This window comes from Lepidochelys olivacea, assembly GCF_965140295.1.
Source record: "Lepidochelys olivacea isolate rLepOli2 genome assembly, chromosome: 1".
NCBI classification, from domain to species: Eukaryota; Metazoa; Chordata; order Testudines; family Cheloniidae; genus Lepidochelys; species Lepidochelys olivacea.
The window spans coordinates 260,747,477-260,759,547 of NC_140411.1; the positions used below are offsets into that span (position 1 = coordinate 260,747,477).

Consider the following 12,071-nt stretch of genomic DNA (forward strand, 5'->3'; position numbering starts at 1 on the left):
GAGTTAAGGTTGTTTTGGTGGAATGTTTGCTTATACATCATGGATGAGCACACGTGTCGAATGGGGCCGGATTCAGACTGTGCTTTCTAGACCTTAAATTGTTGTTGACTGGTTGCTGAGTAGCATGTCTGACACAATGCAGTTGTGGGTTTCCGAGTTTGTTAACGCTCAGAGTTGGTGGCTTTTGTATTTGAGCAATCTGAACAGGTATACCACATGGAGTTCTTGTGTTGGAACAACCTAATGGCTATGGATGTCAGGTCTCTTCAAAAATCTAGCTCAGGTTTTTTCTTTTGATTATTCCAAGTGAATTATCACTCTGAAGGAGTCCTCTTCCAATCACTGACGCTGGCACAGACTGCTAAACTTCCAGCCTGAAGGAGCCATATCACCATCATCTTACTCTTATTCGCATAGTGGCACTGGTGCACATGGTCTGTTCACACACACAGGAGGACAAGATCTTGGTCCTGAGGAGCATGCAGCCCCAAATAAGACGGTTACAACAACAATAAAGGATCAGGTGCAGCAGTAGGAGCTAGCTCTGCTCTAGAGATCAGTGAGGGAAGCCTGAGTGAAGGAAGTATGTTTGAAGAAGGAGAGGGAGGCTGCTAGGAAGAAGGAGATGCTTTCCAAGTGTAGAGGAGAGATGTAAATGGGAGGAGGCAAAGGAAGAACTAAGGAGAGAAGGTTGAGGAGGGGAGGGTGTAAAATGGGATGGGGATGAAATGAACAGAGATGTAGGCAGGAGCAGAGCTGTATAGAGTCTGAAAGCTGAGAATGATGGGCTTTGTTACACCTGATGAAGAAAGAGGAAGCCAATGAAGGGAATGGAGGACGGGGTGCCATAGATAAAGCAACAGGGAGGAGAAGATGATGTTAGTTGAGGTGTTGGATAGATTAAAGGTGAGAGAGGGAAGAAGCAGAGAGGCCAGAAGGGAATAGGTTATAGTAGTTAAGGTGAAAGAGAGTCAAAAGCATGACACTGGCATGGACTGAAGGTGGCATGACTATCCCTGGCATGAAAGAGCCTTCACACTATTTAACTAGGGCAATCTTCGTTAGCCCCAGACTGAGGGGGCCTTCTCTTCGTCCAGCGTCAGAGCACACACTGTTGTCGCCAGACTAAGGGCTTGTGTACACAACATTTAGTTTGCAGCAAGGTGGGGTGTGAATCAACCCTGCACTAGCCTGATGTGGGCTGGCTATCTGCATGGACCCTGCTGAAGGTCAGAGAGGACTAGATCAGAGCACATGAATGAACTGTTAATGCACGGCAGCAGGTCCACAGGGACAGTTTGTCTGCCAAAGGCTAGTGCAGGGTAGATTCACACCTCAGCTTGCCACGAACTAATTGTTGGTGTAAACAAACCTTACAGGACTCTTCCCCAACTCTCTGTCTCTGGGGCAGACTATTATCCCCAGACTAAGGAAGTCCTTTCCTGGCACTGGCTCAGGGAACCGTATGCTTGAGGAGCCTGGTGCCAGACCCTGACCCTGGGACAGACTCTGGATTCGTCTCTCCATCTCTGACACCAGGGGAGTTTTGATTAGGGAACCCATCATCTGGATTGGTCCCTGGCAGCTCCCAGACTTCATTTCCATGCTTTACTAGAAGTGGGTCATCTCACCAGGCCTAGCTCTAGGTTAGGAAATACATAGTATAAATAAAGGAATTTTTTTATAAGTCAATCTCATGTGTCTGGGCTCTCTCCCTGCACCCATCCAGCCTTAAAACAGCAGGTGTGGTTGAGAAACAGATTCAGGCCATATCCTGTGACCGCTTCTTTTTCCTCCTGTAGGTTCAGCTGGCTGAAATGGAAGGCTTATCCCTCAACTCAGACAAGTCTTCTTCCATCCTGCTAGGGGATGATTTAGACAATCGCAGCATCTGTCAGTTGAGTTCTAAGGAGACCAAGGTAGGAACATCCTAGGTATGTGGGATATATGCGTACACAGTGGGAAGAGTGCGCATCCTCCCAGGTCCTGAATGACATGTCCTTCCTTGAAAGAGCCACCATTCCTCCTAGCAGTGCTTTGGCAAGAACCCGTTCCTCACTCAGGGCATGGGAGTGAATCCCGTGAAGGTCTGGCTTTTCCCAGTGGAGGAGGTTACAAGGGGTGAGTATCTCCTCTCCTCTTCACTTCTCCATGCTGTCTGAGACAGGGTCCATCACAGAACTTATGTGTACACAGCACAAACCATGGGAGAGGCCTGCATCTTGGAACAGGACCACAACATCCGTTGGCCATTAGCACCTGCTGATCGGGTACATGTTTCTCTTAATGTGCCACACTCTGTACCTCTGTCCCAGCACAGCCTGGAGTGCCATGTATTCCCCTGCTGATCACACTTCACTCCCATGAAGAATGTGAGTGCCAGGCACTTAGCAGCAACTCCTCCCCTAGAAACTTATCACTCAGACAGATCTGATGACAACACGGAGAGGGGTGCAAACGACAGCTCCTTTCACCACGATCAATGGCTTGCTTTGACTGGAAATATGTTTAGGGGGATGGGGCTGTAACTCTTTGGAATGTCCATTTGCTAACATGAATGTGCACTGTTCAGGTATCTTCAGAATCCACCCCATCTCCAGAGCTTGCTCGGAGAGCTTCACCCCATCCATGTGATTTTTAATTTCACAAAGGATATCTCTTTAATTTTTTCAACAGAATGGCCAGAACAGCCCTGACTCCATGGGCATGGGAGATTTGGGGGAATGTTTCTTCCCATTAACAACTACAGGTGCTTCTCCAACTCCAGAAGGTTACTTGTGTGAAATGGAGAAAATCCCTTTCAACCCCGTCCAGTCCTGGCTGAAGCATGAGAGTAATCAAGGTAAAGAAAGTCCCCTCCATTCTCCTGGACAGTGTGGTCATTTGATGCTAGCTCTGCTGACAGTGCAGACTGGTTCAGTTAGTCTGACCTGGCTCTGCTTTATTCTGGTCAGGAATACAGTTGATATGATACGGGATTTCACTAAAGAAGAATTCACTCTCAGTTTGACAATCTCAGTGTAGTGCAGGGCTTAATTTGTAATGAAAGAGGTGCCGGGGCTCAAGCAATTGTTTTACATTCATAACTGGTGCGGCAAGCTCAGAGGTGCTGGGACTATGAATTCCCAAACCTAGAGGTGCTGGGGTTCAGTCCTGGCAAGCCCTGGCACAAATTAAGCACTAGTGTGGTGCTTGCTTGGTTTCCCTGGCACCTTCTGTCGTGACTATTGTCTTTCCTTGGAGTTGCCCTAGACAGACAGATGTTCACAATCTTAAAGGACATGATTCTCCTGTACACTAAGGTCCCTTTGGACAGCTGGAGCAGGATGCAAATGAGAATGAGCCCAAAGACTTCAAAACCAGTGTCACGTCAGCTAGCAATCAGGTGAATGAACCATGCTAACTCTGTAGTGTAGACAGTGCCACCATCTCCTGAGGCCATGCTCCTTAGCTCTAGGGTCCGTACAGTACCTTCATCTGCCTTGGAAACAAGAGTCCTAATTCCACTCCTGAGCACATGCCTCTGGCCTTATGGGGTCAGTGAGCTCCCCAGTCACCTTTTTGTGTATTTCCCTTTTCTACTACTCCGCAGGAGCCCAGCTGTAAGTCCCTGGACTTTAGTGGCGTTGCACGTGGGTTAAATTTGGCCTATCATGTCTCCGCCTTTTTCTCCAAGGACATTTATGGGAGGGGCATATTGCTCTCCATTTCGTTGTTGGGCTATTGATCCAAGCTCTGATAGTGCTTCTGAGTCTGTTACTAACTCCAGTAATTATGTGGAAAGCAGGATCAGTGGAATGTGTGAACACCCAGCACTCCGGATCCATGCCTGGGTGTACGTGTCACTAAACACCTTCAGTTTAGAGGGCTTACAGGACCCTTACCTAGGTAGAAACAGAGACTCCAAAGTGGATCAATGGACTCTTGAGGTCTTATTTTTCTGTTTTCATTCCATCTCCTTCCTCCACTCTGCCAGTTCCCCCCGGACCCTTTTCTCCAGGTACGTCCAGGCCACTGTTACCTGTACCAGCAGAGTTTTTCCATCCAGCCATCTCTGCCACCCAGACTGGGCAGGAGAAGGTTTCCTGTCCAGGCAGCCTTCCTAAAATCTCTCTGCAGGGTTCATGGGCATCACTGCGATCCCCAAGTGTGAACTGCTCACTACTCCACCAGGTAAGGGCCCTGCTTCCCATCCATCCATGATAGGGGCTCCTCATGTATATCCAAACAAAGAGGGAGCTGAGGGGAGGAGAGAGAGAAGAAGGGCCTAGAGCAGACATGCCAAACCCGCAAAAAAACCCACAGAAATTGGGCTTGTTTTTGGCTTAATTGGCTTGTGAGTTGCTTGTTGGCTAGTTTTTGGCTTGTAGCTTGTTGCTTTGTTTTTTTGATAGGCTCCCGGCAAGCAGGGGCAAGGATGGGGCAAGCAGGGGCAAGGGGGGAGAGAGTTGGGGTGCACAGCAGGCCCACCATAGTCCCAGGCTGCACGCTGGGGGATTTTGTCACATAGAGTGTTGGGGTTCTTAGGGATTGGCTTGTTTTGGCCTTGTTTTGAAATGCAATTAGCTTGATTCTTGGCTAATTGTGAAAGTCGGGGTGCTTATTTACCACGTGAAAGTTGGCAACTGTGGCCTAGAGTGCACTGGATCTGGGGGCTCAAAGGGCTAGATCACTACTGGGAACAGAAAGTACACTAGGTTGAAGATTTATTCATAGTGAGTACTAGGGAAGGAGGAGCTGGGCGGAACAGTAGGTAAGGCACTGGCCCTGTGCCTCCAGAAAACATGCACTGGCCTGGTTTGGGTCGCAAGTTAGCTTGACGGCCTCAGTCTAGATCCAAGTAGGCATGAGTTCACACTGGCTCCTCAGCCATGCCTCCCAAGCTCCTGCTGCTTGGATGGCAAGTATAAAGAGGTAGTGCCAGACACCCCTGTTTCTAGGTTTGGTGCTGATTCTGCTAATGGCAGCAGAACACTTTCCACTTAAGGACTTGGTCTGGTGACAGAGAGGGCATTTGCCCTTGGGTTCAACACATAAAAATAGTCTCAGCAGGAGTTAAAGAAGGTGGGTAGGAAGCCAGATGTTTTTCACAGGGCCCAAGCAACAGGGGCAATGAAGTCCGAATAGAACTGGAATGGACCTTTCTTCATGCCCACACACACGATGCTTGTTAGGTCTGTATCCCATCCAGATGAACTGTGTGTCCCTGGCCTTGTCTGTGTTCATATCCCATCTGGCCCCTATCTCCCAGGTAGATATTGCTGTTTGTCACTTAGGAGACTGGGGAGAACAGAGTAGAGGAGGGGAAATAAAATGTATTTGAGAAACACAGGTGGTGGAAAGGAGAAGCCAGGGGACTTCCCTGCTGTGCTTATGCTAAGGTGTCTCCTGAATGGCTCATGTTCCGGGCTGCAGGACAGTGAAGTTGAAGAAGGGTTGGGCCATTCCAGAGGAAGAGAAAATCAGACACCCTTTAATTCACCTATGATAAACCCTGAGGTCTCCAGAGCCCTTTGTTATAAACAACTAAAATGTGAAATAACAAAGGAGACCAACGAAACAGAGAAATTAAGGCTGTTTTCCCCTCCCTTGGGGCTCTCCCCTATCTCCACATCACCTTATTGAACAATTCTGATCCAACATTTTTTCATCAGAATTTGCCAGTTCATCAAAACCAAAATGTTCTGCGGAGATGGTTGATTTTGTTGCAGTCCTGACAGATTCCTGCCTTGTGTCCAGTCAGCACACCCACCCAGCTCCTCAGCAGGGCAGGCTGACAGGGAGCTGTGAGCCCTTGCTCCTCAGCAGTGTGGGTTTGCCGGGCATATGCCCCTGGGGCAACCTTCCAGGTGGACTGCCCCAGAGCCCGGCTCCACGGCCTTTGGCAGAGAATTTCAGAATATTTGGGTTTTATTTCGAATCCGAGTGAAACCAAATTTCGAAATACCAACATCCGTCATGAAATAGAATTAGCTTTCTCTGCCCTGCTCCGATTGTGACCTTACCACCTGATGGTGACAATGGAACAGATGGGCCCACAGCTCAAAGGCACCTGTAGAGGCTGAATACAGGGTCAGAGATGTTCAGGCCATCTAACTGGTGCTTTATAGGAGCCCTTCCAAGTGGACTGTAACTCTTGCCACATTTCCTGTTGCCCCAGATGCTAGGAACTGAGATTGAAAGCTTTCCCTTTGTTGCATATTGTTCTCTCAGGCCACGGAGAGCGACACCTCCCTCGATGACAGCAGGAGCAGTAGCTCAGAAGGCAGCTTGCAGACCACCCTGGAGGACAGCTTGAACCTTAGCGACTCACCCCAGTGCACCCTGGACCTCCCGATGGCACTGTGCCCGATGCCAACGGCTGCCAGCCAAAGAACCATGGCAGCTCCACTTTCCCCTGCCTCCCGGCGGCGGAACCTGCGGGGCCGCGGGATATTCAGCCTGCAGAGCATCAGGCGGCATCAGCGGAGCCACAGCAGCGGAGGGAGCACGAGCCCTGGGTGCACTCATCATGACTCCATGGACCCTTCTGACGAGGAGGGCGCGGGGAGCAGCCTGAGGGGTGGCAACAACAGCGAGCAGTCAGAGACCCTCAGCAGCCTCTCCCTGACATCCCTTTTCTCCCCACCCCCACCGCCCCCAGGCCGGGCGCTTGTGAAGAAGTGCAACAGCACAAGCAGCCTCACCGCCAACCCCTCTTCCCGAGGGCCCACCACCAACGAAGCCAAGCCGTTCTACTCGGTTGACCCCCGGGGGTTCCTCTCCATGCCCTCCTGGGTGACGGACTTCTGCAAGGACACCCCCTCACCGGGTGATGATGAGGGGTCGGACAGCCCCGATAAACTGGGGGTGGCAGACCGCAGCTCCCCACTCCCTTCTGAGCTGGAGCTGGGCAATGGAGTCAGCAAGAGGAACAGATGAGGGTTAGGGAGGGGAGTGAGCAGCGTGGGCAAGGGCGCGCCTTGTGCTACCATTTCCCAGCAGCAATTCCAAAGGACTGTGGGAAAAAGAAACACGTAAACACAAGCTATAAATATATATATATATATATATAAATATGTATTTAGTAAATACTCTGGTACTGTACCTCCGAGGTGTGAGAGAGCGAAAGCAATATGGCAACATTCCCGCCCACGCGCTGGACGGGGAGCCCCACCGCAGAGACCACAGGGATGAGGAGGGCACCGGCGGGCTTGGAGGGTCTGGGCCCACCAGCCAAACTCCTGCCCGGGTGGCAGCCATTTAGTTATATACATATACATAGAGAAAGAGATTGATTTATTTATTTTTTTTACTGAGCGATTATGACTTCCAGAAAGTGCTAAGCAGGGGAAAGGGTGGGGGGACTTGGGGACGTTCATTTTGAACAGGGAGGGGGAAAGGAGATGAGAACCCAAGGAGGGTTTGGTTGTTTTTGAGAATTTCATTCATCATTCATACTTCCATTTTGAAAATGAATGATCCTGGGCTGGCTCCTCAGCCAGTGTAAATCGGCAGAGCTCCGTGGAGATCCGCGGCTGGAGTAAATCAGTATAGCTTTGGTTTCAGTGGAGAAATGCAAGTTGACCCCAACTGAAGATCAGGCCCAGACAGCAGGAAAACCCAAACAGAGGGGGAGCATTGGAAGTGATTTGTTACTTTGATGAGTGTGTGTGAACGCAGCAGGAATGCTCCGGGAAGGGAAGAGATGGAGGCAACATGGCACCTGCTGAATGTGTTCATTTAATGGTGTGATTTGTTTTATTTTATTTTATTTATTTATTTACTTATTTTGGTTTTGTCTTTTTATTTTATTCCAAAAAAAGAAAGAAAGAAAGCTGCTAAGAGAAGAAACTCAGATGTTCAGGGTCTGTTTCCCCACACCTTAGGTTTCTGTAATGGTGACAATTTTTATTTTAGAAGCCCAAAGGCGCAAAAACTGTCTATAGAGAATCAAATCTGTTATTTTTTATATATCTATATCCATGTGTACATGACAAGAAAAAAAAACTAGAATTAAAAAAAAAAGGCAATACAAAATGAGCCTCAGTCAGATATTAAGTGCAGTCAGTCCCCAGGCTCAGAGCTGAGGTTTGTGAACCAAACTCTCTTCCCAGTTCCACTGATGTGAATCCACAGTAATGCCACTGAAGTCAATGAGCCTCATTCTACTCTCACACCGGTGTGACTCTGTTGATATCAGCAGAGTTATCCCTGATTTAAGCATGATCAGAATCCAGCCCAATGGCAGTTGAGGGTGTGGAGGACTTCACAAGATCAGGCTCTGAGGGCAGAATTTGTGCGTGTGTGTGTGTCTGCAATATCATGTCTATTTGACTCCCTAGTGACAGTTTTGTGTGTGTGTTTCTCACCTTGTCTGTGTTTTGCAAAGGAGTGTGCACTCGTTGTGAGGTAGGCTGGTTGCATGGCTGGTTGCTGATTGGTGTCCATTGATTGTGTGGTATGAAGGCAGATTGGCCCCTGGTTCCAGAGGATCTGCTTCAGGATCAAGCTGAAAACAGGAGAATCTGATTCTCTTCCATAACTACTGCAGCAAGTCCACTGAGACTGTACCCCTGTTTGAGGCCCGCTGTGTGGTCAAGGTTTGCTTCACCATTTACCCTCTCTACCTGTGAGAGTCCATTTTTAAGAACTCACCTGTTTCGTATCCTTTCCAGATTTATGGATAGGACAGAGGACAAAAAAATGGCCTGAAGAGCTTGAAAAAAGTGGGATGCAATCCACAGGCTCACAGGGCTCTGACACGGGTATTTCTGAGAGCAAGAAAGAATGAGAGAAGGGATGAGGCAAAGAGATGGAAAGGAGCAGGGGGACAGAGAGAGGGAAGGTTCAGAGGACATTGCTTCGTCATATTCAGAGGAAAGAATGAATTTCCCACATTGGTTCCTGCAGCAAACCCCTCTTGGAGGCACCTTCCCTGCTGGAATCAGAAGCACTGTGCTGCTTGGTACTATACAGATTTGCTCATCTGGTTTTTTAGCAGCTGCTTCACCCGATAAACTGGGGCTGTGAACACCAAACGTGTCAAGTGTAACAAAACAAAACAAAAAAAAAGGATAAATTAACTTATGTATTTGATTTATTTGTTGAGAGTAATCTATGCTTTGTGGAAAGTGCACAACTCTGACTGCAGGCATGCCGGGGAGGACAGGAAAGCCGGAGTCCCCACCCTGGCAGGAAGGCTGCTGGTCCAGATTAATTAAAGCAATAACAAGGGTTTTAAATGTTTTTTGCAGTGGTTGTTCCTTGGGTGGGTTCTTCCTGCACATTCAATCACTGGAGCAAAAGGAAAAAGAACCAGTATGGCTCTGTATTACCTGGGAAGGAAAATGGTCAAACCATAGTAGACAAAAGACTGAAATTGACTACTCTAGGTCCAATATTAGATCCAGGCATATTTTGAAATTGGAGACCTGGCTTTACACAACACAGACAGCCTACGCACAGTGTGTCTTCAGTTATTTCAATTGTGGCCTTAGAGGGAATGAGACAAGGAGCTGGGAATCTGAGCTGCCCTGGGAGCAGGATAGAGGGATAAGTATCTTGTCTGACCTAGAAATGGGAGAGGAAGCTGGGATGGGAGTGGTGCCAAATCTCCAATATATGGTCACGTCTGAAACAGGTTCTCCTATTGCCGTGTTAATGTCTGTTTATCAACATGGATGGAAGACAAGTCATGTTCCTGGTAAAGCTCAGCTATACAATACCATCCCCATGCAGGCCCCAAGAGAAGGGGTGTCATTCTTTGATGTGGGGCTCCATTCCATGGGCCAGTGCTACTCCCAATTCACAGGTGGTACAAGGACCCATGACTGTAGAGATCCTAGGCCTTGCTACCTGTTAAGTGGCAGGTAATATTGATTTATAGTACAGCAGAGATCTACACTTTTTAAAACCAATCCCAGCTGCCTGGCACCACAATGTCCCATGCAAGGTTGGTGATAAAAAACAACGTTGGGAGGATGCTTGCTTGTGATGGTCAAGTGACCAAGAGGTGGTGTCAGTGTGAAATGTGTCCTTGTGCTGTCCCCTCTGGAACAGAGAAGGCCATTATGTGCTTGAGACGCTGTCACTTTCAGCAGGAGGTCAGGCTGGGAAATCTGATGTCTTTTTCCGTATGCAAGCAATATATTTCTGCAGCCAGCATTTAATGGTGGTGCTTCATCTATATTTTTGTATGCACACCTGCCTCCACTTCTAGGCCACCTTTTTATATCGTTAAAAGGTATAGGTTTGACATCTGAGTTGGGACCTTTCAGAGTACTCCATTTGCACACAGTCTAGCCATGCCTGAGAAATGGCGGATAGGGGTACTGCTTGCATTCTCACTGGCTTGCTTTTGAGGGGATCGCCTGGATACCCCATGAACCTAGTTAGTGTAAGGACCACAGGTAGATAAGATTAGATTGGGCTTGTATCACACAAAGGAGAGTGGGGAAAACAGCTGTTCTCCCGAAGCTCCTACCATTCCTTCCTCTGCCTCATAAGTATCCCCTGACTTGCTGAGACAAGCATATTCCAAGATTTGCCTAGTTCTGTCATGGTTAGGGTTCGATTCCTCCTGATGAGCCTGTTTAGGAACTATTGGGAGGTTGGAAAAAACAACCACTCAGTGAACCAGAAAGACATCCCCTCTCAGAATTCTTCCTAAGGCTAAGGGCCAGTTCTGCAGGAGAGGAGCACAGCCTTCATCAATGGCCCTAGTGGAGCCAAGTCACCAAATCCCCATATCTCTTGTTTCTATAGTTTTCCTTGGGCTCCCATCTATCTTTGACCTCCTGCCATTTTCCAGATCATGGCCATGTCTGTGATGGTGGGTTCCCTGTCACTTGGTCTTCAGTGAGATGGTGAGAGTGGCCCCCAAAAATGGTTGCTTTGTCTGCTTCTCCCCAGTCCCACTTAGAAGCAACTCACAAGGGAAAAGTTCCCTTATTTTTCTGGAAGCTCAAGTTCCCAGACAATTCTTCCCTTCTCTGCTGAGTCACATGGTCTCCCACACCTCTCCTGCTGCGTGAATTGGCGAGGTCATGCTCATTCCCCTCCGCCTCATCAAATGGTTTGCACCCTTCACTATACTGCTCATGCAAAAGGCTTCTGGCTTAGGAAAGTGGTTACCATGGAAACAGAGGACTAGGTTATCTTTAGAGAATATTTTGTCTCTCTCTTTTAATTATTTACTAACGGTTTGAAGAAGAAGAAACATTGATTCTTCCCAGAGAGAGGGAGTTGTTAAAACACAGCAGAATTTGTTGTCTTTTCCACCAGGGATTTGTGTGCATTCATTTGGACCAGGGCCTGTTCTCCGTATTTGAGAGGGTTCCTTTGGCCTTGTTGGTTTAGTGTTTATGGGGAGCCTATTTTCCCAGGCTCTCTGGGATAAGGGAGTGGGGAAGGCAGAGCCCTCATTTCTGTGCTACTGTGGGAATTTCTGGGCTCTCAGAAGCTGTGGCGGGAGGGAGGAGGCCCGTGATGCGTGCACCCGAGTGACATGAAGGAGGTATCACATGAGCCAGAGGCACTATACAGAGAGGGTTGTCTGCACTCCAGTGTCACCGGTTGACAACAATTGCCATTATGTGGTGTCAGAGATGACTGTTGCTTTCCTCCATACTTGAACAGGAGCTACCTCCTGTAGCTCAGACACCACTGTGTGGTGACTTGCTAAGGGCTGATGTTTTAGGTGTGTCTGCACTGGGAGATGCGAGGGTGACTCTGAGATCAAGGAGCGATATACATGCACTCGCTCGGCTCCTGCCAGCACACTAAAACTGGAATGTAGCTGCGGCAGGGTGAGTGGTGGGGGCAGGGGTCGGCTGCCCTGCGTGTGTGCCTGTCAGAGATCCTAGGTGTGTACTCGGGGTGGCTAGTCCATCCCACCACTCATGCTGGTGCGACTACATTCTATTTCTAGCACGCTAGCTCAAAGAGCTTGCTTGAGCTGGGAATCACCCTCCCAGCCCCAAGTGTAGACATACCCTTTGTGGTGATTGCTGTTCTTCCCAGCTCTACTGAAAGGTTGCCACACAAAGGGGAGGCGTGGTGGCCAAAAAGCCATGGAGGATATTTGAATT

At 48.6% G+C, this 12,071-nt stretch overlaps 1 protein-coding gene across 1 annotated transcript in view; it reads left to right on the plus strand.

Moving 5' to 3' along the window:
• The window catches only part of CACNA1I (calcium voltage-gated channel subunit alpha1 I), a 60,108-nt gene extending 53,086 nt beyond the window's left edge, over nt 1-7,022 (plus strand). The window contains exons 26-29 of the mRNA XM_084643430.1: nt 1,803-1,919; nt 2,677-2,842; nt 3,977-4,173; nt 6,214-7,022. Coding sequence (XP_084499556.1) covers nt 1,803-1,919; nt 2,677-2,842; nt 3,977-4,173; nt 6,214-6,921 — 1,188 coding nt within the window. The 3' untranslated portion in view covers nt 6,922-7,022. The remainder of the gene's footprint in view (nt 1-1,802; nt 1,920-2,676; nt 2,843-3,976; nt 4,174-6,213) is intronic.
• The last annotated feature ends 5,049 nt before the right edge of the window (nt 7,023-12,071 follow it).